This window comes from Mandrillus leucophaeus, unplaced genomic scaffold, assembly GCF_000951045.1.
Source record: "Mandrillus leucophaeus isolate KB7577 unplaced genomic scaffold, Mleu.le_1.0 Scaffold721, whole genome shotgun sequence".
Classification (NCBI taxonomy): Eukaryota; Metazoa; Chordata; class Mammalia; order Primates; family Cercopithecidae; genus Mandrillus; species Mandrillus leucophaeus.
Window position 1 is genome coordinate 170,633 of NW_012107820.1, and position 27,426 is coordinate 198,058.

At 39.3% G+C, this 27,426-nt stretch overlaps 2 protein-coding genes across 5 annotated transcripts in view; both read right to left on the reverse strand.

Annotated features, from left to right (window-relative positions):
- Positions 1-14,413: 14,413 nt before the first annotated feature.
- Positions 14,414-15,789, reverse strand: CH25H (cholesterol 25-hydroxylase). The gene has a single exon (XM_011965352.1). The coding sequence runs from the start codon at positions 15,767-15,769 to the stop codon at positions 14,951-14,953; it is 819 nt and encodes a 272-aa protein (XP_011820742.1). The 5' UTR covers positions 15,770-15,789; the 3' UTR covers positions 14,414-14,950.
- Positions 15,790-21,192: 5,403 nt separating this feature from the next.
- The window catches only part of LIPA (lipase A, lysosomal acid, cholesterol esterase), a 118,698-nt gene continuing 112,464 nt past the window's right edge, over positions 21,193-27,426 (reverse strand). For all 4 annotated transcript variants that reach the window (XM_011965357.1, XM_011965358.1, XM_011965360.1 and 1 more), the window contains 2 exons: positions 23,577-23,648; positions 21,193-22,688 (listed from right to left, as the gene is read on the reverse strand). In XM_011965357.1, the coding sequence (XP_011820747.1) occupies positions 22,455-22,688; positions 23,577-23,648 (306 nt within the window). In that variant the 3' untranslated portion in view covers positions 21,193-22,454. The remainder of the gene's footprint in view (positions 22,689-23,576; positions 23,649-27,426) is intronic.

Sequence of the window (27,426 nt, forward strand, 5' to 3'; positions counted from 1 at the left end):
AGATTTGTTCTTTTTGCTGAATCTTGCTTTGGTTATACAACATCTTTTGTGCTTCCGTATGAATTTTGGTATTGTTTTTTCTAGTTCTGTGAAGAATGACAGTGGTATTTTGATGGGAATTGCATTGAATTTGTAGCTCGCTTTTGGCAGTATGATCATTTTCACAATATCAATTCTACCCATCAATGAGTATGGGATGTGTTTCCATTTGTTTGTGTCATCTGTGATTTCTTTCAGCAGTGTTTTGTAATTTTCCTTGTAGAGGTCTTCCACCTCCTTGGTTAGGTATATTCCTAAGTATTTTATTCTTTTGCAGCTATTGTAAAAGGGGTTGAGTACTTGATTTGATTCTCAGCTTGGTTGCTCTTGGTGTATAGCAGAGCTACTGATTTGTACTGATTTGTATATTAATTTTGTATCCTGAAACTTTACTGAATTTGTTTATTGGTTCAAGAAGCTTTTTGGAGGAGTCTTCAGGGTTTTCTAGGTATACAATCATATAATCAGCAAACAGCGACAATTTGACTTCCTCTTTACTGACTTGAATACCCCTGATTTCTTTCTCTTGTCTGATTGTTCTGGCTAGGACTTCCAGTATGATGTTGAATAGAAGTGGTGAGAGTGGGCATCCTTGTCTTGTTCCTGTTCTCAGAAGGAATGATTTTAACTTTTTCCCATTCAGTATTATGTTGGCTGTTGGTTTGTCATAGATGGCATTTATTACATTGAGGGATGTCCCTTGTATGCCGATTTTGCTGAGGATTTCAGTCATAAACTGTGATGGTTAATACTGAGCATCAACTTGATTGGATTGAAGGATACAACGTATTGATCTTGGATGTGTCTTTGAGGGTATTGCCAAAGGAGATTCACATTTGAGTCAGTGGGCTGGGAAAAGCAGATCTAACCTTAATCTGGGTGGGCACAATCTAATCAGCTGCCAGCACGGCCGGAATAAAAAGCAGGCAGAAGAATGTGAAAAAACTAGACTGGCTTAGCCTCTCAGCCTACATCTTTCTCCCGTTGTAATATCTTGTAATGTCTCCTGTTTCTTTTCTAATTGAGCTTATTTGGATCTTCTCTCTTCTTTTCTTGGTTAATCTTGCTAATGGTCTATCAATTTTACTTATCTTTGTATATATGTATATAAAGTACATATATGTGTATATGTATATATAGTTGTGTGTATATATATAAAGGGGAGTTTATATATAAATTAACATATATATTAGTTCTGTCCCTCTAGAGAAAAGGATGCTAGATTTTGTCGAATGCTTTTTCTGCCTCTATTGAGATGATCATGTGATTTTTGTTTTTAATTCTGTTTATGTGGTATATCGCAATGATTGACTTGTGTACGTTAAACCATCCCTGCATCTCTGATATGAAACCCACTTGATCAAGGTGGATTATCTTTTTGATATGCTGTTGGATTCAGTTAGATAGCATTTTGTTAAGAATTTTTGCATCATGTTCATCAGGGATATTGGTCTGTAGTTTTCTTTTTTTGTTATGTCCTCAGGCATTAGGGTGATACTGGCTTCATAGAATAATTTAGGGAGAATTCCTTCTTTCTCTATCTTGTGGAGTAGTGTCAATAGGATTGGTAGCAATTCATCGTTGAATGTCTAGTAGAATTTAGCTGTGAATCTATCTGGTCCTGAACTTTTTTTGTTGGTAATTTTTTTATTATCATTTCAATCTCGCTGCTAGTTGTTGGTTTGTTCAAGGTTTCTAACTCTTCCTGATTTAAGCTAGGAGGATTGTATCTTTCCAAGAATTTATCCATCACCTCTAAGTTTTTTAGTTTAGGTGCATAAAGTTGTTCATAGTAGCCTTAAATGATCTTTTGTATTTCTGTGGTGTCAGTTGTAATATCTCCTGTTTCATTTCTAATTGAGCTTATTTGGATCTTCTCTCTTCTTTTCTTGGTTAACCTTGCTAATGGTCTATCAATTTTAGTTATCTTTTCAAAGAACCAGCTTTTTGTTTCATTTATCTTTTGTATTTGTTTGTTTGTTTCAGTTTCATTTAGTTCTGTTCTGGTGTTGGTTATTTCCTTTCTTCTGCTGGGTTTGAGTTTGGTTTGTTTTTGTTTCTCTAGTTCCTTGTGGTGTGACCTTAGATTGTCTATTTGTGCTCTTTCAGACTTTTTGATGTAGGCACGTAAGGCTATGAACATTCCTCTTAGCACTGCTTTGCTGTATCCCAGAGGTTTTGATAGGTTTTGTCACTATTATTGTTCAGTTGGAAGAATTTTTTAATTTCCATCTTGGTTTCATTGTTGACCCAATGATCATTCAGGAACAGGTTATTTAATTTCCATGTATTAGCATGGTTTTGGAGGTTCCTTCTGGAGTTGATTTTCAGTTTTATTCCACTGTGATCTGAGAGAGTATTTGATGTAATTTCAATTTTCTTAAATTTATTGAGGCTTGTTTTGTGACCTATCATATGGTCTATCTTGGAGAAAGTTCCATGCACTGATGGATAGAATATATATTCTTCAGTTGTTGGGTAGAATGTTCTGTAAATATCTGTTAAGTCCATTTGTTTCAGGGTGTAGTTTAAATCCATTGTTTCTTTGTTGACTTTTTGTATTGATGACCTGTCTAGTGCTGTCAGTAGAGTATTAAAGTCCCCCACTGTTACTAGGTTGCTGTCAATCTCATTTCTTAGGTCTAGTAGTAATTGTTTTATAAATTTGGGAGCTCCAGTGTTAGGTGCATATATATTTAGGATTATGATATTTTCGTGTTGGACAAGGCCTTTTATCATTATATAATGTCTCTCTCTGTCTTTTTTAACTGCTGTTGCTTTGAAGTTTGTTTTGTCTGATATAAGAAGAGCTACTTCTGCCCGCTTTTGGTGTACATTTGCATGGAATGTCTTTTTCCCTCCCTCTACCTTCCAAGGAATAAAGTTATGTGAAATATATTTTCTCCCCACAAAAGAATTAAATTAGAAACCAATAACAAAAAAATTTAAAAATTCACAAATATGTGGAAATTAAATAATGTTTATAAATTACCAATAGGTCAAAGAAAAAACCACATGGGAACTAGAAAATTAATTGAGATGGAAAAAAAAATGGAAACATGACATGCCAAAGTTATCAGAGGCAGCAAGAGTGCTCATAGGGAAAATTATACCTGTAAGTTTCTACATTTTAAAAATAGAAAGACTAGCCAGGCGTGGTAGTGTGCACCTGTAGTCCCAGCTACTTGGGAAGCTGAGGCAGGAGAATTGCTTGAACCCAGGAGGTGGAGGTTGCAGTAAGCTGAGATCGTGTCACTGCACTCCAGCCGAGGTGACAGAAGAAGACTTGGTCTCCAAAAATAAAAAAAATAAAAAAATAAAATAAAAGGAGAAAGACTTCAAATCAAGAACTTTACACCTTCAAAAACAAGAAAAAGAGGAGCAAACAAAACTCAAAGCCAGCAGAAGACAAGAAGTAATAAAAATTAGAATAGAGATAAATGAAATAGAGAATTTAAAAAGAACAAAAAAATAGAAACTGATGAAACCAAAAGATGAATCTTTGAAAATATTAATAAAATTGAAAAATCTTGAGCTCTGTTGATCAATAAAAAAGAGAAGACTAAAATAAGTAAAATAAGAAATAAAAATGAAGATATTACAGCCAACCTTACAGAAATAAAAATGATTATAGGAGAATACAATGAACAATTTTATGACAACAAATTAGATGACCTAGATGAAATAAACGACGTTCTAGAATCATACAAACTATCAAAACTAACTCAAGAAGAAATAGAAAATCTGAATAAACCTTTAACAATTAAAGATAATGAATTAGTAATCAAAATACCCCAATAAAGAAAAGTCCAGGTTCTAATTGCTTCACTTGTGAATTCTATCAAACATTCAGAGAATAATTAACACCAAACCTTCTAAAACTACTCCAAAACATAGATGAGGAGAGAACATGTTCTAACTCAATCTAGAAAGACAGCATAATTACCCTGATACCAAAGTCAATACAGAAAACTGCACGTCAAAATCCCTTATAAGCATAGATGTAAACATACACCACAAAATACTAAGTAACCAAATCCAGCAGCATATTAAAAGGATGATTATGCATCATGACAAAGTGGAATTTATTCCATTGTGCTTCAACCTCAATCAGATTAAATTGATAGAATAAAAGGGAAAAAATCCTACACGATTATCTCCATATATACAGAGAAAGCATTTGGCAAAAATCAAACACTCTTTCTTGTCAAAAACACACAACAAATTAGGAACAGGGGGACCTTCTTCACTATGATAAGGAGCATAAAAACCCCACAGATAACATCACACTCCATGGTGAAAGACTGTAAGTGCTCTCCCTAATAATAAGACAAGGATGTCTAATCTCATCACTTCTATTCAACATTATATTTGAAGTTCCACACTATTTTATCAGTAAGAACATAAATAGGCAGTGGTTCATGCCTGTAATTCCAGCACTTTGGGAGGCCTAGGCGGGTGGATCCTCTGAGGTCAGGAGTTCAATACCAGGCTGGCCAACCTGGTGAAACCCTGTCTTTACTAAAAATACAAAAATTAGACAGATGTGGTTTGGAGCACCTGTAATCCCCAACTACTTGGGAGGCTGAGGCAGGAGAATCACTTGAACCTGTGAGGCGGAGGTTGCAGTAAGCCAAAATCACAGCATTGCACTCCAGCCTGGACAACAGAGCAAAACTCCGTCTCAAAAAAAAAAAATTAAAAAAAAAACATAAATAGATGCTCAACATCATTAGTCATTAGAAAATGCAAATCAAAATCACAATGAGATACTATTGTCCCATCAAAATAGCTATAATATTTAAATTATAATATTTTTAATAAAATGGCAGAAAAAATAAAGCCATAGAGATAGAAAGTAGATTAGTGTTCCCTACTGGAAACTATCAGGAGCAGTGAATGAGGAGTAACTGGTAAGGAGTATGGATTTTTGGGTGGGAGTGATAAAAATCCTCTGGAATTCGATAGTGGTGACAGTTACACAACTTTGTGAATATACTAACATCTACTGAGTTGGGCACGTTAAAGTAATTGAAATGGTGAATTTTATGTTATGTAAATTGTATCTCATTTTTTTAAAAAAACATGCAAAGTATGGTCTCTGAACAAAATGGAATTAAATTAGAAATCAGTAACAGAAAGATATTTGGAAGCTCTCCAAATGTTGGAAACTAAATAACATACTTGACATGGTTATGGGACAAAAAATAAAAGTGAAATTAGAAATTATTTTGAATTATATTAAAATGAAAACACAACGTAACAAAATTTTTAGGTTACAGCCAAAGCAGTACTTGTAGGAAACTTTATAGCATTAAAATATCTATATCACTAGAAAAGAAAATATTAAAGCAATGACATCAATTTTCACTCTCCTCTTAAATAGCACTTCCTGGAAGAGGACTTCCCTCTTACCCTTTGGGCAGGAACTCTCCCTAACCTCCCAGTTCTTCTCCATACATCAACCCAGTTCATGTTTTAAGAACCTGCAGAAAGAAGAGCAAATTCAACTCAAAGTAAGCTGAATACAGGAAATACTATAGATGAAAATAGAAATAAGTGAAATATAAAAAGAAAAACAATATAAAAAGTAAATGAAAGCAAAAGCACGTTCTTTGAGAAGACCAGTAAAATTGATAAGCCTCTATTTAAAGTGATGAGGGAAAAAAGACACAACTTATCTATGTTAGGTATAGGGAGGTGAGATAAATATACATTCTACAGATACTACAAGGATAATAAGAAAATTTTATTTTTAACATTATATCCATTTTTTATTTGAAACTCTCAGAAAGCTAGGAATAAAAAGGGAATTCTTCAATCTGATGGAGGGCATGTACAAAAAATTTAGAGATAATTTCATACATAACAGTGCAACAATGAGTGTTTTTTCTCTAAGATTAAGAACAAGGCAAGGATATCCTCTCTTATGTTACTTCTATTCAATTTTTACTGTAGGTTCTAGCCTTCTAGCCAGAGCAAGAAAGCAAGAAAAAGGGAGGGGAAAAAAAGGCATCTAGATCGAAAAGGAAGAGTAAAATGTCGTTATCTGCATACACACTTTATTTGCACTACATATCCCATTTACTTCCACTCCATTCCATATCCCAACCTGTCAGAGTTTAGTTATCTTTATTCTGCAGGCTGGGATCTGGGATGGAATGGAAACTCTTCAGCCCCAAGGGCATCCTACAGACACACTGCCTCTGTACAAGGCACGTACAACCCTAGCCCACAGTTACTACAGAGGCCGGATACCACTTTAGAAGATAATCTTTATCTAAGGTTAAAACCTGCCTTAACAACGGGCCAATGAGCTTGAACCTGGAAAATCAGAGGTCAGAGAGAAATGGATAACAGGAAAGGAATTTGAATGACAAGAGCCAGAAACAATGAAGAACCCTTGGACAGGTGAAACAATGGCAGCTGAAAGAGAGCATGACATGCTGAGTGGACACATTGGAAGAGACTGGAGCAAAATGATAGGACCAACCTGGGCCCCAACTCTGGCTTTTACCGTACAGCTATTTGATCTTAGGCAATTACTTTAAATTTTCCTTCTTGTCTGTGAAATAGGAATGAACACACAACGTACTTCACCTGGCTGGCTCCCTCTTGTCATTCAGGTCTCCTCTTAAACATCACTTTCTCAAAGATGCGTTCGCTTATCCCCCTTCTGCAGGAACCCTCCCCACCTCCCAGGTCCTCTCCATCGTATCAAACCAGTTCATTGTTTTTCATAGTATTAACATAATCTGAAATTAATTTATGTATTTGTTTATCATCTGGGGTGGATCTTTGAGGTGAGTTAATAAAGGTATTACTTAACCAAGCAGATTGTTAGCTTTGAAAATGAGGTTGTTTTGGCCGGGCACGGTGGCTCATGCCTGTAATCCCAGCACTTTGGGAGGCCAAGGCAGGCAGATCACCTGAGATCAGGAGTTCAAGACCACCCTGGCCAATATGGTGAAACCCCATCTCTACTAAAAATAAAAAAATTAGTCGGGCGTAGTGGTGCATGTCTGTAATCCCAGCTACTTAGGAGGCTGAGGCAGGAGAATTGCTTGAACCCAGAAGGTAGAGGTTGCAGTGAGCCAAGATCATGACACTACACTCCAGCCTGGTTGACAGAGTAAGATTCCATCTAAAAAAAAAAAATAAAAGGCAAAGAAGGTTGCTTTAAGGATAAAAAGAAATCATACGTGCAAAGCATTTAGCGCAACACCTGAGCCATAGTCAGCAATTGTTATATAATAGCCATTATTATCATTATTCTTGTTACGGTTATCATGATTATTTATTATTGCACTGTAGGTGCTCATTAAGCTGTTGGTTAAATTGAAGTGCTGAGCATTATGCCAGGGAGGCAACATAGAGTAGTCTTGAGTAGACTGATGTGCTGGGCTCTGTGCTGGTAACGTGGTCAAAGCCCTCAATCAGAGCAGCCCACTAGGAGGGTCAAACCAGAAAGAAGCCCCAACCTTGGACAACCAGACCACAGCTCCTGGCTGGATGCACAACTGGCTGGCTGCTCAGCTACCAGATCTGAAACCCCCCTCTGCAGTCCCTTTCCCATACCTCTTCATTGACCTTCAGGAGGTCTCCACCCCATCTCACCAGAATAATGCATGTTATACCTGAACTGTATACAAATTGTGTTTTGCAAACTTTTTTCATTTATGGTCCACTTTTTTCTTTCATTAATGAACACTAGTCCTTCCATCCAATCTCATAAAATCCCCATGAGCAAGTACAGTAGTGGGTTATATGGAAAAAGCTGCCTAAGGACATATGCCTTTGAATGGATTGATTCACAGTCTAGCTTCTCGTTATGAAAATATAATCTGCTCTTGTAGCAACTCACCTTTTCCTTGCAGAAAAAGGAACAAGTTCTCAAAGACAAAACTCTTCTAAGCAAACTTTGGCTCATTTTTCTATAAGATCATGAGAAGAAGATGAGACAAAGAAAAACTGAGTTCCTGAGGGGATGGCAGAGTCCAGTGATGACAAGTGATAAAGGCAGGTTCCAGAAGGATGTGCCTGGTGTGTACCATGGCTCGGCCACTTACTAGCTAAAAGATACGAGGTGAGTTTCTGAATGTCTCTGTGTCATTCATGGGTTGCTGTTAGGAATTAAATGAGTTACTAGACATAAAATGAGTTGAGAGAATCTCATACCTAGTAAGCATTTGATAAATGTCAGCCAAGAACAAAACAAAAGAACAAGGCAGCAAAAGAGACACAGCTGGAAACAAACACGCAGAGACAGGAAAAATACCAAGCGGCATCAAGATGTGTCAAATGGAAAGTTAGCCCAACAGAGGAAGTCAAGATGTGTGTTAGAAAGCTGCTAGCATCAGCTGGGACCTCAAACCCTTAGGGAACACAGTGTGGCACTATAGGACCCATTACCCATAAGAGGCCTGTTAGGAAATAAGGATATGCCCTCTATAGGAAGGATAGGATTGAGGTAAAGTTTGGGCTTCCAATTAGGCTTAGGTTCAAAGTCTTTTTTATGAGACTTGAGATGTCTTTGGCAAACATTTGGAATAAACTCTGTACTCAAATTGCTATAAAATAGCACTTGCTCAGCTTGGGTAATAGAAGGTCAAGATGGGGTTGGCTGGTACTAAATCATGTCAGAACACTCATTTTGTTCTTCACATTGGCCCCTAACAACCACACATAGTCAGTTTCCCTTCCTGGCCTGTGGAGCACCACAGACTCTGCCTGTGAATTAGGATGTGGCTATTCATTGTCCACTGATGACAACCACAAAAAACCTCCTATAGTGGTTTGTGCTAAAGGGCTTCCTCCTACAATCTAAAGGCAAAAGGACACCACAGAACCCTTAGGTTTTAACGAATGTCCTCTTTACATACAAGAACCAGAAAGGTATTTAACCAGCCCGAGAAGAGGATCTATTAGAAAGTCACGGAACCCAAAGGCAAAAAGTGTAGGAAGTTTAGGGTCGAGAACCTGGGCCTATAGAGCTTCTTCCAGAAACCAGGTCAGTGGTCTACTCCCAGAACTGCCATTCCCCTTTCCTCTCCTTCTAGGGGTATGTGTCTCTCATTTCCCCCTCCCTGAAAATCTGCTCATCCTCCTTTCATTCTATGTACAGATGGGCTTTCTTGGCATCATTATTCACACAGTACAAATGGCAGCCCCAAAACGGTCACCTGGATCTGCTGGTTTACATATTCTAAATGCCTGGAAAACAGCCTAATTCTTCCTAGGTGGATCAGATTTCCAACTATGGTACAGAAAGCTGTGGCCATGATGTGGGGATCATATAATATAACGATAGATACAGGGACCCAATCTGTGTTTGTGCATGTGCATAATGGGGGTTGAGGAAGTTATTAAAGAAAGGGGTCTGGGTTTTGCAGGCTCCCAGACATGCATGCCTTCTTCTTCCTGAGAGGCTTTCTCCAGTAAGTCAGGAGAAAGGATGAGCAAAGGATGGATTATAGACTGTATATGTGTGTGTGTGTGTGTGTGTGTGTGTGTATGAGTGTTTGTGTATGTGTGTGTGTTCATGGTAAACTAGCTTCAAAGCTAAAACTCAGAACAGGAGGTCCTAGATTAAATTGTCATCACCATCAACATTTGGTCTAATCGACGTACTATATACCATACATATTTAAAGTATACAATTTGGTAATTATTGGCATTTGTGAACACCTGTAAAACCATCCCCACAATCAAGATAGTGAACATATCCCTCATTACTATGTTTTCTCAGACCCATTAGGTAATTCATGTTTGCTGCCCTTCCCTTCACCAAACAACTACTGGTCTACTTTCTGTCCCCATTAATTCATTTGCATTTTCTGGCATTTTATATGAATTGAACTATATAGTAAATAATCTTTTTTGTCTGGCTTCTTTTACTCAGCATAATTAGGACACAACCTTATTGCTGCATGTATTAATCATCTTTTTCTGTTTATTGCTGAGTCATATTCCATTGTGTGAATGCTTTTTAAAACATTTTTTAAACAAAACTTTTCAGAGTTCACAGATATTAAAAAAATATTCACACTAAGTACCCACAAAAATATGTGGCAGGGTAGATCTTAGCAAAATTGGAAATAAACACTTCACTCAAGTTGCTACAGGTCGGCAGAGCTATTTATATTGGGTTTATGCAAATGATTAGCAAAGAATATTGATTGCAGCATTTTCTAAGTAGTGTCCCATAACTGCATTCTTAATACTCAGCAAGAGCCAGTAAGTAACTTGTTCAGGGTCAAAAAGTTTATAAACAGTGGAGCCAGGATTGGAATCCAGGCAGAACTTGCAACAGTCGCCTAACTGGAATCACTGCCGCTGTTCCCTGATGCCAGTTAACTTCTTGAACCAGATCTAATATCACTTCCTTGCTTGAAATCTGTGGACCACCCTTCCTAGTCCCTCAATTGCCCAAGTTCAGGTTTCAATGCATTTATCTGTCTATTCATTATAAATCAACAGATAACAAGAAGCTCTAACGTTTGTTTCAAAGCAATTTTACATCTCTCAAAAACCCTGGGACATAAGCAGGTGAGTTTCAATGGCTCGTGAAGAGGCAAGACAGCAAATGTTTGTTGCTGGAACCCAATCCCAGGCCCTAACTGCCTTGTTAGACATATGCCTTGAGTGTCAGACACATTTCTTCCTTGTTCATTCAGTGCTCAGAGCTTCCTGCCATGTTTCAAGAATGTCAAATTCTTTCATCTCTCTCTCTAATTTTGCAACTGCTGTTTCTTCTGCTAGGTATGCCTTTACCCTGCTTAGTGAAGACACAAAAATCCTTCATGATTTAGCTCAAATGTCCCATCTCTTTTTGAACTCCCTTAACAACCTGTTAACATCCTCCATTACAGCACTGGCCACATTAGATTAAATGCATTCGCTTGCCTGACTCTCCCAGTAGAGTGTGACCTCCTCTAGAACAGAGATTATGAGTGGTGATCATGGCCTGAGTTAGAAATCTGGGATTGACTAGTGATGGAAGATGGAGAAGAACAAGAAGGAATGTTTGAGAAATGCACGATTAATGGCAAAGGTGTGTTTCTAGTTCTTCCAGGATTCATGCAACACTGAACCAATGTTTATTAAGAACTAGGCATAGTACGAGAGGCAGAGATAAATGGTAGATAGGGCAAAAATAGTTGTGTGTTTATGTTTATGTATGTGAAGAGAGAGAGAAGAGGAGACATAGTGTGTGTGTGTACACATCTAGTACAAAGATAGCAAGTTTGTACATGTTTACATATATAGTGTGTGTACATATAATGTGTACACATATATAGTATATAGTGTGCTTATACATGTGTGCATATATACAGCATATGTACACAGGGTATAAATACATCTATGTGTACACATAATAGCATATAGGCATAGAGTTTTTGTGTATAGTGTGTACATATATAGCGCTTTTACATGTTACATGCATATGCACATATACACGGTGCATGTGAATATACATGCGTACATACATTGTGTGTATCTACTAGAATGCAATGCAGTAGGACATTTATAGAGTATATTAGGAGATGGTAGGGAGGATATTAATTATAAACAATACAGATATATTTTAGTAAAATGAGAAGCACCTTGAGGCTTGCCTCTCTATTGTGGCGAAAGAGGAGCCATTGAAGAGAGAAGAAACAGCTGGAGAATGAAAATGGACAGGAGTTGAGAGAAACCTCACTAAAGCCAAGCAAGAACCACATTCTAAGTTGAGCTGGTTTAAAAATCAAATTCCTCAAAAAAAAAAAAAAAAGAAAGAAAGAAAGAGAAAAAAGAAGAAGAAGAAGAAAGAAAGTCAAGGAAATGGAAACCCAAGGGGGAAAATGTCACTGGATTTGATAATTAGGAAATTAGTAGGCAAGCCAGAGCAAAAGTTTCCGGAGGAGTGGGAGTAGAATGACTCAGAGGTAAGGAAGTCGAATCAAACAAACATAGATTTCTGTCTCTTTCTAAAACTTTTGCCTTGAAAGGATGATGGGAGAAGTACCTTGTGATGGAAGCAGAACCAACAACTTAGCTTTATTTGATTCCTCGAAGATGAGAGAGCACAAGCATGTTTGTGAACAAAAGCTTTTAGCATTCTGAACTGCAGTCCTAGCACTCACATTGGAAAGCATCAGTCACTGCAAACACGACTACAGCCAGGATTTTGGATTAATCTAGTACTTCACATCTAGTAACTCAAAAATCCCTCACAACAACTCAGCAAGGGACGGTCTGTGATCAATAGAAAAGGAAGCTAAGGCACAGAGAGGTTAAGCAACTTATCAAAAGTCACTCAGCTGGTAAGTCCCAGAACCCAGATTACCACCCAGGTAATCTGGCTGCAGTAGTTGCGTTTGTAGCACAGGTGCAATGAAGGATGCAGAAAACACAGTCATTGACCTGCCTCCTGCTCTCCCAGTGCCTGCTTAGACTGGCCTTGATCTACCTCCCCTGGCTTTCTCCCCTACCCAGGCACAGGCTTTGGCAGCCTTGTGGAAGTGAAGTAGTGGGCCAGGGTGACACTGTTTTAGGGGTAGTAACAAAGGAGGAACCGAAGGAGGCCATTTGTTGGTGTTGCAGGGTTTGCAGCTCTCTGGCAGTTATATTATCAGAAGAGATGCACAGTATACGCTACCAGACCTAAGTTTAGTAGAACTGGCTCCCACTCCTCGTATTTTGTAACCTGGAAAAATGTACTTAACCTGTGTGGGTACCAATCCTCTATCCATAACATAGGATGATGATGAGAATAATAATTATTATTATTCTACATCCCTATGGTGTTGTTGAAAGGAGCAAGTGAGAAATTGTGTGAAAGCTCACGTGCATATGAACTTTTTCTTTACTATTTTTATTAACAGGTTCTCAAGCTATCTGAAAAACTGCTCACCCTCTCCACTTCCCCAGTTCTACCTTCCAAGGCATTAAAAACTGTTAAGACATTCGATTGTGAGAAAGTGTTTCTAAATCCAAATTGTGCACTTTCCATGTGTATAATCTGACCCAAACCTAAAATTCCCTTATGCAGTGATGCAACATGATACATTTTTACAATTCTCTGAGGATAAGCTGTAATAAATTGTCATTATCCATGATTTACAGGACAGCTTTTGCGTGCCTACAGCTGTTTACAACTAATAGTTGCACCATAGACTCCACACCTGCCTGTTTATTCTTCTCTTCTTACTCCAGGCGCCACGTGCATCATGATAATAATATACTACCGTCAATGTAGCATTTTCTCCTCACATCACACTTCCTCTTTTCATGAATTTCACTTTTATAAATCAATACCATCTTTAAATCCCAGTCTGGTCCTGATACAGACAGAGGAGGGGGTAACTTCAGTCAAGAAGCTAAAGGAATACACACGTTGAAGGGAATATGTGAAAACTGGCTGTGAGGCTCCACACGCTGGGGCATTCTGCCAAATATTTGGAGGTCCTAACCATATTTCTTGGGAGTCTCATTTGGCAGACTGTGGAGACCAGGTCTCTAAATGGATGTTTTACCTTTAAACATGACAGTTTGATTCAAAAATAATGAGCCAAGAATTACACACAAAGCTGCCATTCTTTATATTTTGTCAAAATTGTCTTGATTTTTAACTTTACACTATATAAACTATATTCCAAAAACAAAATTAAAATGAATAGGCAGGAATTAGATGGGGCACATGATGGGTGATGGATGTGTGGTTAGTAATAAGAATATTTATTGTCATCTGCAAGAACATCTGGGACACCTCCTCCTTTTCCAGATGAGGAACCAGGGATCCAGGGCCAAATTTCACTTTATCTTTCTTTTAGAAAGGGCTGTACCTGCTGCATGTGTGTTTTAATTAAGAAAACTGAATACGCAAAAATTCCAGATTTCAGAAGCAATGCTTTGAGGTTCATTTGCAGTAGCTACGGATGGCTTCACGAAACAGGAGCCTCCTCAGAATCGCCTTCTGCATCTATCAGCTGCTCTAGTGTATGCAATTGACTCACCAGTTCTGCAAAGCAAGGCACACCTCCGATTCTGTTCCTCCCCTAGTCCTTTCTTACAAATAGTAAAATGATTGATTGCTTAGTGTTAATCTCTTTATGAAACTTTACAGAGTAATCCTATCACTTGCCTGTTATGCAGAAATCAGCTGAAACGCATTAGGAGCATTAGCATTTTTTTCCTCCATGAAAGTGCTAGAGCACAACGACAAACAGACCCCCTTCTCCTGCCTCCTTTTCTCCAACAACCCCCGACAGAACACCCTACACCCAGATTCCTCTCTTTCCATGGTAAGGCTGATGGAGGCCTAGAAGCACATTTGGTATACCCACTCCCTCTTCCCTTTTTGTCAGTCAAAATGCCAGTGAAATGGGAGTCAATACTTATTTGATTCATGTTCTTTTTTTTTTCTTTTTTAAAGCATGAATAACATTTCTTTCCAAATAAATATACAGTTCTATAAAAAATATAAAAAGGTACTATAATCTTGGTCACTGTCCAGCAGAAACATGTTTGATTGTTTTTAGAGTCAGAAGTCAACACCACCCATAAAAATACGTTCTTTAAGCCAGGTTTTAGAACACTTTGAAACATAGAAAATTCCTTATTCTACAAACAAGTCCTTTTAGAGATACTCTAAATATGCCAGTGATGAATGTCTAATTCATATCCAGGATTCAAGGCTATTGTGGTGAGCTAGACTAAGAATACCAAGAACACAAAATTGTATTGATACACAAACAGTATGTAAATTACTTTGTCACATTACAAAAATACATCAGATTTTATCTGTGGTTTTCATCGGTTAATAAGTTAGTTGCCGTAAAAAATATCTATAGCCCAGGCGTTTCTCTTGATTCAAGTGTGAAAGGCACAGCAGTCCCACGTCTTAGGGGCACGCACCGCAGCCACATCACCGCGCTGTGACAGATGCAGTCCGCAGCGTTCCCAATATTTTGTCCCAGTGTGTAAAGTACGGAGCGAAGTTGCAGTTAAAGTGAGAGTGATGCAGGTCGTGGTGCACCACACCCCCGTACCACCCGAACGGCACCAGTCTGTGAGTGGACCAAGGGAAGTTGTAGCCGGAGTGGTCCTCCACGGACAGCCAGATGTTGACCACGTGGAAGGTCAGGGAGGTGAGCGGATGGCAGCCGAGCAGCGTGACGTTCATCATGTCGAAGCAGCCCAAAGAAAACAGTTCCCAGACGCTCATATACTGCGTGGCCAGCGCGAAGGAGGACGGGTTCTGGTGGTGCACCTTGTGGAAGGTGCGGTACAGCCAGGGCACCTTGTGGTGCAGCAGGTGCCACACGAAGAACTCCGTGTCGAAGAGTAGCAGGCAGAACACGATGTGGTGCAGCAGCAGGAGCAGCTCGGGGGCTTCGTGGGGCAGGAGGGCTGGCCTGCTGGCCCAATGCAGCAGCGTCACGGGGAACACAAACATCACATGCTGGTAGAGGGTCTGCCCCAGGCAGGGTAAGAGCTGCCTCGCGGACGGCGAGAAGTCGGGGTGGATCTTGTAGCGCCGCAGGGCGGGCACCCAGGAGCACAGGATGTCCAGGACCACGAAGGGCAGGCAAAAGGCCACGTATGTGGTGATGGAGAAGATGACCGGGAAGAAGGGCGACTGTATGAGGGCCTCCCAGCTCCTCAGGTGGTCCCACAGGGGCTGCAGGAACAGCTGCTCGGAGCTGCAAAGGACCTGGGGGTCGGAGGAGTTCTGGGAGCTCATGACGAGGCTGTGCAGGCAGCTGCGGCTGCTGCTCGCTTCCCACCGACTTTTCACAGGACTCGCGGCCCCGCCCCAAGTGATGTCAGCTGCCTTTCCATGCCTTTCCCGGCGATACGAAGCTTGAATAAGAAAGCAGCCCGGCAGAGTGGCGCTTGATTGCTGTAAATGTGCTCATCTATAACGGCATCTTATCGGGTTTTAAATGTGCGTGTGTGCAGTGGCACTTAGTGCTTTTCACGTAAGTTCTGATTTTTCAGTTGACTACAATTAACACACGATAATGTGTTCATGTACAGATCTACCGTGTGGAGTTTCTATGAGTTTGGCAACTCAGTTCACGTGTGTCATCACAGGTCCCAAACTAGACCGTTTCCATTGCCACCAGAAAGCGCTCCTTTGCAATCAGTGCAGAATAGTTTGTATTTTTTAATGCACACGTATAACTACATCCATGTGCTTTCATAAAGACGCAAGCATAATCGCATTTTTAAAAACTTTAAAACGACATGCAGTCCGTAGCTCGGGTGTTTTCTGTATGCAAACGCGGTTGCGGTCTGTCCAGCGGCGATCGGGAAACAAACCCTTCGCACAGGGAACCGCTGGTTCCCGACCGCCGGCGGTGGCGGTCAGCTCAGGAAATCAGACGGGACGGGTGGCCAGATGGGAACCTCCGCCAGCTCCAGCTTCTCCGGAGAGTTTTCCTGGCCGGCGGTCAGCAAGCTGGACAGACCCCGTACGCAGGCTCTCCTGGAGGGGCCGCGGCCCGGCCGCTGAGCTACCCTCAGCTGCTCGTCCCGGGGCGCTAGGTCAGCGATCCGAGCCAGGAGGCACCACACAGCGGAAAGAGGGCTTCGCGGCAGCCAGGCTCCGCTTTGCCGGGGAAATGCTGGATTTAACGCCCAAATGCTGGATTTAACGCCCAGTCTGCGCCAATCTGGCTAAAAAGCCATTGTATCTCAATTTGGGGTGGGAACACTTAATTCAGCAAACCACCTGCGTTGTTCATCAAGGGAAAGAGATGTTACTGCGTTACTGAAGCCTCCCGGGAGGCTGTTGAAGGACCAGGTGATGACGCCACTACCCTGCCCTTCCTCTTGTTGGCTTTGCGGGGCCAACTGGCCCTCGCCCTCCGCCTCCCTTCCTTGAGTCCACTCCGAGTCCACAGAGCCAGGCTACGGGGCTCGTCTCTATCCCCTGCGTTTCTCCGCCACCCAACTGGGGTCCTCCGGCCAGGGGCCACCCAGCACAAAGAGGTAGGTACAAGGAGAGCTCTTGGGAGACCCTGGGAACAGCACAAAAATCGTCGCGTTCAACCCAGAGTCTGACACATGACACGACACAAGGGTGCCTTAGAGGACAGACGTTTTGGACACCAGCTTTGAAGCCGAGGAGCACTCCTGATTCTTGCTTAGTGTCTTGTATCTATGTGGTTGGGTCCAGCCCTTCACTCCTTGAAGCTTGCATTTTCTTATTCTCCCCGATTCCCCACAAAGGGAAATTGAGAGTATTAAATGGAAAAATAATGTCTACCGTGTAAAACCCACTTACTAGGTGCCACAGATTGGCTGAATGTTTTATTTGAGTAGATTTTATCCAATCCTCAAAAGAGCTGACTTCCTCACCCTGCCGAGAAGTAGGATTATTATCACTGCTGTGGGTTTACAGGAGTAAAATCATAGGCCCTAGCACACAAAAAACACACAAAGTAATATGCATGGTATTTTAAATTTGTGCTCCACATGTTACCTAAAGAATAATTGAGAAATTTGAAATTAAAATCAAGTAAGGTTATGTAAAGAGAAATAAAAGATATAAAGCAATCTATTATGAGGAAAGAACAAATACTACAAAAATATGGACCAATATATGGACCTAAAACTATGATAATAGATGGTATATATGTATACATATGATATATATAATAGGCCAATTCATAATATATAATATATAGGATATAGATACATATAATAGGCCAATTTGTAATTCAGAATCTCCTAACTGGTGTGTGTCCACTAACTGCCACTGATGGAATACTGACATTCCTTAGATGCTCATTCCCAGGAGCCCTCAGCAGTAGCCTCCAGCCCTACAGCAGAATTTTTATTTAACCCAGTGTGCCATGCAAATGTTATTATATTCTGCTGACATATTTGCTGTTGATGAGATAAAGGTCCAGAAGCAGCATTGAGTTTCTTGACAGCCAATGCAAAAAGGGAACGAGGATGAATTTTTCTAACGCTGCTGCTTTGATTTCTCTATGATAGCAGAAAATAGGTATAATGTAGGCCCCTGGTTTCTTCCAATTAAACAACCTGTCCTTGCTAGGCTGTCCACCTCCACCACACCACCACCACCCCATCCTCTCCCTTCCCCAGTTCTGTTTTCAGTTCACTTTTAGGGCAACCCAGAAACTTTTCTTTCTCATTCCTGCTAGATGTGGTCTTGTCCTTGATGCGGTGTTTCAGAGAAGAGCGTCCTTCTCACTGCTCCAAAGGGACCATTAGAGCTCACTTTCTCAGCCTTACAATTGGGTTTCTGCTCATAAGTAAAATATCGTTCAAATTTACCCTCAACAGAAGTTAGCCCTCAAATTTCCTTTCAGCACACATTGTCCTTTTCTTGTGGTCTCAGTTATCATGCTTGGGTGCTTTGGTTGCTCTTGCAGATTTTTTTTTTTAAGTGAGTGGGATTGACAGGTTTGCTTAATTTGGATTTAGCTGCTAGATTTGCTGTCAAGACTGTCTCCTTTGAGCCCCCAGCCCCAACCAACCCATTCATTTTCTGCTTTGGTGCATCCATCGTCTATTGCTGTTAGAATAGTGTCCATGTACTGATTACAGAAAGCTGTGAACAGTAAAACTTGAGAGCTCTGGCTTCAGCCTGCTTTGTCCAGACTCTCCCCGCTGACTTTGTGGCATTTTGAAGAATTGCAACTAAGCTTCTCTGCCAGCTCTGCACTTGCAGCTGACCAGGACAGAAATTTTTGTCTAACATACAAATGCAAACATCCCAGGGGAATTGATGAATTACAGTCGTATTAGTTCTCCACTCTATATCATGTGGAATGCTGAACAATATATCAGGTAACCAAAAACAGTATCACTTAATGGACCAAAATAAAATTGAACACTATCAAGTGCTGACTAAGATGGTATCATTTCTTGAATTTGGCACACTTGCACCTTTGAACAGTTTTCATTTGCACAAGCATGTAATAGCTTGCTAGATGAATAGGTCTTTTTAGAGCACCGGGTGTACCTTCTAGGACTTCTCACAGTGCCAAGCATTGCGTCTTTTATATAATGAGTGTTCAAAAGATATTTGTGGACTCAAGATTCATTTTAAAGGATATTAGCTGTAAATTGAGGCTAAAAAATAAAATCTTTTTTTTTTTTTAATTTTTCTGGAGTGCTGCTTGATGTAGTTTGGATCTACTCACCTATAAAGATGGTCTTCCCTAAAATGGTGTGTTTTCTGATTAGAACTTTGGCCCACACCATTTCTTGTCCAATTGATGGTTTTCCGCAAAAGGGGGTGTTTTCTGACAGGTAGCATTAGAACTTTGGCCATGCCATCTCTTCTCCAGTTGATCATGGCTTCCTGCGTATCATTTTTGTATTGGCATGGTTTTTCTGGCAGGGTTGGAGGACAGGAATCCTTTATTTTCTGCTTATCACAGGAGTCAAGTCACTTTTCTGAGAGTACAACAATCAAGTCTGTGCACACTAATCACAATCTCAAAGTTATATGGCACCAACTTACCAAAAGACTGCGGACACTGCTCCCCTTCCCCCAGCAAATAGAACATGTAGGTAACAAAGCCTGTCACCAATCACATCATCCCTTTTTTAAAATGACCTTTATGATTTCTTTTTCTTTCTCAAATTAGGTAAAGCCATGTGGGCATCTGTCTAACCAAAACTGTTCCTGGATATTAGAGATGTATAGTGTTGTGTAACAGGGAAGACTCACAGAGGTGGAATGATCTCGAATATCAAAATCTAATCCTTCATTTTAAGGACTAAAGATTAAAAATTCAGTCTTGGAAAAGTCAAGACAAGACTAACTAGGGTTAAAACGCAAGTCACAGCCAAACTGAGCAGAAAAGGGCCAGTGTTGGTTCCAAGGTATCTCTTCAGGAGGAGTTTGGTGTTGGAAGGGGTCATTGAAGCTGCTTTTGTGTGACATCTTACAAAAGACTCAGAAAACATTAATTAATCATGCCAAAAACAATAGGAGATGCTGATGAAGAACGTGGGGATGTCAGCTTCCTCCAGACACTCCCTTGATGCTCCTATTAGTCCAAATACTGGTGCATATTTGGTTTTAAACACTTCATATTTTGATCCACTTACATGTCACATATAACTGGGCGCTTCTACTCACTCATACTGGTGAAACTCTCACCAACCTCTCTGAAACGTTTAAGGCATATAAAATCATCCCCATTAAAAAGGCATTCCCTTGCCTGTAGAGAAACAAATACTCGCCTCACCCGTCAAAGGGGTTATTGCAAATATCAAAGCCTTATGAAAAGGCTTTGAAACCCCTCAAGGCGCAATGCAAAATACAAAGTATTATTTTTATTAATGCTAAGACAATTTGACAGAGAAAGAGTTTTGCTTACTTAAGTTGGAATTGAACTTGAAATCTGCACCTAGCACAACATAATGAAGTACTGGTTGAGTAACTTTTTAAAAATCAGAATTACTATTCAAAGGTGACTTTTAGTGTCACAACATATCAGGGTGACTTATCTTTTGAAAATCTCTTAATACATTAAAAACTAAATGACAAGAGATCAAATTACAGTATATTTTTAATGTTTACATTTAACAGATTAACACCTTTAATACCCACAAACACAAAATAATCATTATTTGGGGATGTCACTAGTCTAAATTTCAGTGCTATATAAGTGTGAGGCCTGAGTTAAAACCTTTTCCTGCCATCCATCCCCCAACCACATCTGAAGTTCTGATCACTCATTTACCTATTAGGCAAATTTTCATTTTCAGTTTACATTTGAGGGGCAGCTATTCCTTGAGAAGGTTTGCCAGATGTTATCCACTAGGCAATAGTTAATTATACTCCTGAACAGAAATAATACTACCATGGCTGGCCATCAAATTACCAACCCGCTCATAAAGCAACAAAGTCCTCTACCTTCCCTGGAGGAAGAACGCTGGAGAAAATCTTAGAAAAAGTAGTGAGGGAAGGGAGCGTGGGAAGATTTGCAAGCGAAGCCAAGAGTGCCCTCTTGTGGCAAACAAAAAAATGATTTTTAAAAATCACTAGTTACTTGGTAGCCCTTCATTTCCCAGAGGAAACACATTACCTTAGAGAACAGTTCCAAGTCCTGCCACCAGAGAAAGGGGAGAACCAGACAGCTATTAAATAAAAGAGAAAAAACATACACACAATTCTTTGGGCCTATAAGGCTCACTCAATTTTATTGAAAAGTTTAAGTAAGACTTTAAAAGTTACAAAGTAGTATTCTGCCTGCCTGCATTAGCCAATAACAAGCACTGTATTGTTACTGCAGCCAAAGTAACTGTATCAGAAAAACATTAATTGTCATTTTGTCCACTGGACATTATTGTAAGGAAACGATGCTGCAAGAAAAGCAGACAAATATGGACTTCCCAACATAGAGACATGAAGCAGGCATATTAAAAATAAGGACACATATAAAACTAAGACACAAAATGAATCCCTGAGCTGAGCTTTCATCTGAAAACATCACGTTCACACTTCATTTGGGTGAAAATGAACTAGGACACTTCTCATGGGCAACCACGGGGCTTTGGTTTCACACAGATGTGATCAGTAATGACAGTAGCTGGCTCCAAGAGTACATTAATCTCAGAAAAAATAGTGGTATAGTCTCCACAGGGATTTGCTTCTCAGATAAGTAGAATTATGGCCTGCCATGAAATTAAGAGTTCATGAACATAGATGGTTGAGTGTATCGGTCTTCAAGCATTTAAAACATAGTTTTTTGGTTTTTTATCAGTGCAATTTGTTTCTGAAGACTCCAGAAAACTATTTCATTTAACCTGAGCAATTAAAACATGTGTCAAATCACAGCTGTCACAGTTAGGTTTCATAAAATTAATTGTAGAATCCTTATTACTGGCACAGCTGTGATATTTCTGGATTTGACTATGCAACTACTGCAGGAAAACATAATAATATGTCATTTAGATCTCTAACTACAAGACCATTAGACTAGAGCACTCTTTAAGGCAAGGACATGAAAACTGCATAATTTTATACCTAGCTCAAGTCAGTGACAGATTTACCAATAACACAATTTTAAAATTCCAACACTTGTATTACTTTGTCCTATGAAGGGCAAAAAGTCAATATAGTATATTTTAAATTTTTAAAATAGAATGGATATAATGACCTTTTCATACATCAATGATATTTAAAAGACTTAAAGAGACAATACTATGGTTGAGACACTGGCTTCCTATTCCAGTCCTAATCAAAGAAAAAATAGCTAGTATGTGTCTAATTGTAACTAGAGAGAACTGGCCATCTTCAAAGTTATCATTTTCTTGGATATAAAAATACAAAAGGCCTGGGAAAGAAAAACGAATGTTTTACAGAAATTAAGCAAACACATTTTCACATGACATAATCATTGACTTGGTGGTACACAGCTCACATTCAGCTTTCACTGATATTTCCTCATTAGATTAATAATTTTATTATAAAGCCTCCAAGGGGCATCCAGGCCCCAGATGAAGTCAAGATGCTCCCACTCCGGAATGCTCTCATGGAACACCAAGTTGGTGATCTGAGTCAGTAAGATATTGATGTCGTAGACATCCGCAAGCCAGTCATGACCCCCACTCCAGACTGCAGTCGGCACAAGCATGTCCTTCACATTGTATGTGGGAGGGTAACTCTACAATGAAAAGGAACCACAGAAAGCCTCGTTGTTGTTGTTTTAATTTTCAAAATCACAATAAGCACAATCTCCATTAAACATTGTCTAATAAGTTTGACTAAGAATAACAAACTAAATTTTTAAAATCCCTTTGAGTATCTTTTCAAGTTACCATTACCAGCACAAAAAAAGAAATCTAACCCCAAATGAAAGAATGCTAATTATAATCACCACTAGCTGTGGAGCTGCTACCCTAGGCTGGGCACCAAAATGAATGTTTAATCCCCGGCAAGGAAGGTGTTGTACTCCACAGGTAGTAGACGCAAGGCAACAGAACCAAGTGGCTGGAAAGAGTTTGGAGTCATGCCCTCCTACTTCCTCCCTTTGGGTGTAAGACAAGTCACAGAAATTCTCTAAGCCTCATTGTCCTCATGTTTAAGTCAGAGATAATCATGTTTATGTCACAGAGATGTTCTGGGAATTAAATTTAAAAAACAGAGCAAAGTGTCTCACACTTCCGTGTATTTAGTGTGCTCAAAAATGCTAATTTTATTAGTACAGGGAAGAAGAGGCTTAAGCAATGTAATCTGGCCAAGGCCCCACAGCTACCAGATAACAGACCTAGTACTATCTGACTCTACAGGCTGTGATCATGATTACTCTGAATAATGCATAACAGTGATGATTCTTATTTAGAGCTGGGGACAAGACAGAGAGGAGGCCCAGCCCACAGTATCAGCTACAAAGCTAGGATTGTTCTGAATGGACTGATGAAAAACAAACACTAGTCAACTCCCCGCAAACATTTCCCACAGCACCCGAGCCTAGCCAGAATCCTGATAGGCCAGGCTGGCTTTCTTGATGAGTTTTCAGGGCCCCCTTTAATGAAAAGACTAAAAACTTTACCTGGTTGTAATGAAAATAATTCTTGGCACTGCTTCCCCAGTCAAAAGCTTGAAACTTTTGGAATTTAACAGCCTAAAAAGAAGATAATTTAGGAAAGAATTATCTGACACCGAAGTTAGAGATAACATCCTAGGTTGCTGGAGCTAGCCACGACCTCGGAAATCAACTTTATACCAATATCCAGATTTACTCTTGATTTCCAAGGCATTATTTTAAATGAAATGGCATGGTTTTGTTCTGCTTTACTGAATGACTCAATTTCTCATTGTATGGTTGTTAAGCAGCTACCACCTGACACAAGAAAGCAGCTATGCACATATGCTGTCAATTATAGTAGATCAACAGTTGCTCCTGCTAGGGGAACTTTAGGCTGACATTTTCTGCTGAAATTTGCATCCTAAGCTTTTTCAAAGAGTTAGTGATTTTACTTGAGAAATATAGGTAGACAGATAGATACAGATCTACATACATACATCTATATATACATATATATGGAGAGAGAGATGGATATATATAGATAAAATAATTGTAATATACAATTGGCCCTCCATATCCACAGTTTTGCATCTGTGGATTCAACCAAGTGATATTTTGCAGATTGAAAATATTTGGAAAAAACAATAAAAGATAACAATAAAACAATAAAAAATACAAAATTTAAAACACAGTATAACACCTACTTACATAGCATTTACATTGTATTAAGCATCATAAGTAATCTAGAGATGATTTAAAGCACATGAAAGGATGTGCATAGGCTATATGCAAATACTACACCATTTTATATAAGGGACTTGAGTATCTCTGAATTTTGGTTTGGGGGTGATGTCTGGAGCCAGTCCCCAAAGATACTTGAGGGACAACTGTATATTTTCTATGTACCCATTCTACTTGTCTAGTTATATTACTTAGTCAAATTTTAATGATCGTATTGATTAAACACTTTTTCTTGAGTATTGGTACTAGTATAATCACCAAGTAGTACTGCATGCCAGCACAATTCTAACTAGTTAGGGATACTAGAGCCATGAAATTGAAATTGTATTGAAATTTATATTTATTCATATTTATAACAGTATAATATAAAATATTAGCAAAAAGTCACTTATTTTTTAAAATTCAAAATAGTGCAAATCCATATTTCCTCTACACTCTCAAATTAAATGTATGTCAAGAATTAAACCCCAAAATTGGCAAGCCTGATGAATTGGAAATAGTAAGTTTTGGTCACAAGGTGGTGCCTGGTAAAAAGAAATGCCCAGACATTCTTTGTCAAAACTGCTTTTATGTGAAGTCTGTTCTTATCAACTACATACAATGCTACTGTTTGATGTAATAAAAGACAGAGTGAGATGATACACTACAGGGGATTGTTACAGAACAAATGTTTGGCATCTGTTTTTGCCATTGCAAATGACAGGTATTAAATACCTGTGGCATATTTAACAAGCAAAACAAAATTTGGATTCACAGCACCTGTTGGTACATCTGTTCCCCATCTTTGTCAGTGAAAATATATTGATGCAAACTATTCTGCCACTGAACGCAGATAGCAGTTCATCACTTTGTCACATGTCCTTCAGCATTTATAGGAAGCACCAGCGAGAGCACAGAATACAAAGCTGAAACTTGCCTATAGCTCAGACTGAAGTTCTAACTTTGACTTTGTGCTCAGAGTCACTTAGGACATCAAGCTATCCACTTGAAAGGGTATTTCAAAAGAAAAGTATTAAGATGATTTACAGTAACAAAAACCTGGAAATAAACTAAAGCCCAATAATAGATATTTGGGTAAATATGTTACAGAAATATATACAAGGAGTATGCCACTGTCATAAATATAAATAAAATAGAAACAGAAAATGGCTTATAAATAATCTCATAAACAATACTAAGTGGAAAAAGAAAATGAAACTGAATATACACTAAGGTTATACTTCTGTGATAATCATATCACAGAGTATATGTAGATAATGATCAGGAGGAAACACTTAATAGTGTTAGGATAAATGGTTTTAAAATGAAATTTTAAAAATTATATTTAGGTCTTGAATGGTAATAAAAATGTAAACAGGTTCAACTTTTCTAAAGTACAATATGTATCAGAAGTGTTAAAGCTATGCCTACCCTCTCCCTACTAAGTCTACTACTATGAATGTATCATCCTAAGAAAATACTCTCACTAACATATAAGGACAGATGACTTATGACTGCAAAACAACTATCGCTGTAAAAAAAAAGATAATAAAATTCAAGCAATAGAAAACTGCCCTTTATGACAAATATTTTAAAAATTTAGTTACTGACCTGGAAAGGCAATTTTAATTGGGACAGAGACTGTCCCCATGCCCATTCTTGCCTTCTTCCTTTCAGTAACAATCCCCAAAGCTTTCCCTAAGCACATGGCTGCCAGGATAGAAACCACATCCTCATCCTCCTGCGAGCAGCCAGTCTATGGCCATAACGCTCACTTCTGAGCTGTCTCCTTCACACACAGTCACTTGTCCTGAGCACCCTCTCCCCTGCCTTCCCGTGAGTTGGAAGAGACATGGAGGTGACCCAGGTGCAACCGGGCAGAAGAGAATAGCACCCCAAGGATGGCAGAGCTATAGTCTGGAGGGAATTGGGTCCCTGCACGGCCTCATGGAACATAGCCAAACCCCCCACTGTCATCAGTCTGGGCCACTGCTCTCTAAACTTTATTATGAGAAAGAAAGAAACTCTTTATTTATAAGGTGTATTTTAGGGTCTCTAATACAACAACTAAGCTTGTATCTAACAAATATAATGGCATTTCATTAAATGAATATTTACTTAAAAGCAGATGTAGTATGATCTGATTTTTGTAATGGAAATGATTATATTACAAAATTGTAAGATTATACCAAAATATTAATAGTGGCTATTCCTGGGTGCTAGATGTACAAGTCATTTTTCTTTCACTCACATATTTTCTAAAATTTCATAAAACGTATTACATATATAACAAAATGATAACAAATATCCTTTATACAGTGTTCTTTAAAAGCCTACCAAAAGTATGCTTTTTCCCTTTAAAGAAAAAAAAAAAAAACAAGAGCACATCATAATCATCTAAGGTACTTATTCAAACACAGATCCCAAGGTCACAGTCCTAGGAATTCAGAGTCTCCACAGGTCTCAGACAGGCCCAAGAACCTGTATTTTTAGTAGCACCTTAGGTAGTTCAGAACAACACTGGAAAGCTATGTTGGGATGGCCTTCTTCAAACAGGCAAGAGCACCCGGGCTCTGGGCAGGGCCAGGGAGAAAGTGAGCAGTAATATCAAGTCTTGGCTCTGGGGAGCTGTGATATTCATCAGGTTTATAAGGAGAATGGAAAGATGAGTACACTAAATTTAAAAGCCCACTAAAGAACGAGGTATGGAATTTATTAACAAGTTAATACTAATTATTTAAACAAAAACTTCTGAATGTACTGTAAACAAAATGGCCTTTAAGGTCAACCCCAAACTCATACCACAAGAGCCCTCTAATGCCACATCTGAATTCTAGCCCCAGCCTGCCTGGCATCCAGGCCTGATCACCTTCCACAGAAGCCTTTTCCTGTGCTGCCTCTTGGAGCCTGCAGCCTGCACCAGTGGCAGCCCCTAGTCAACAGCCCAGAGGAGGGAGGGCCAAAGGGAAGATCTGACACAACGGCTGCACAAAGCAACTAACCATTTTATTGACAAAAGATGGTACAGTGGGCAGAAGAGCAAAGGACCAGGCTGCCTTCTGCAGCAAATCTGGGCTTTGCAAATATTCTGGAGGTATGTTCCACGGTAGCTAGAATCTAAAGTCACCAGGTCACAAATGGGGCACAGAGCGGT

Bases quoted from the DNA above. Each gene is read 5' to 3' on its own strand.
- CH25H (XM_011965352.1), bottom strand. From the start codon at position 15,769: ATGAGCTCCCAGAACTCCTCCGACCCCCAGGTCCTTTGCAGCTCCGAG.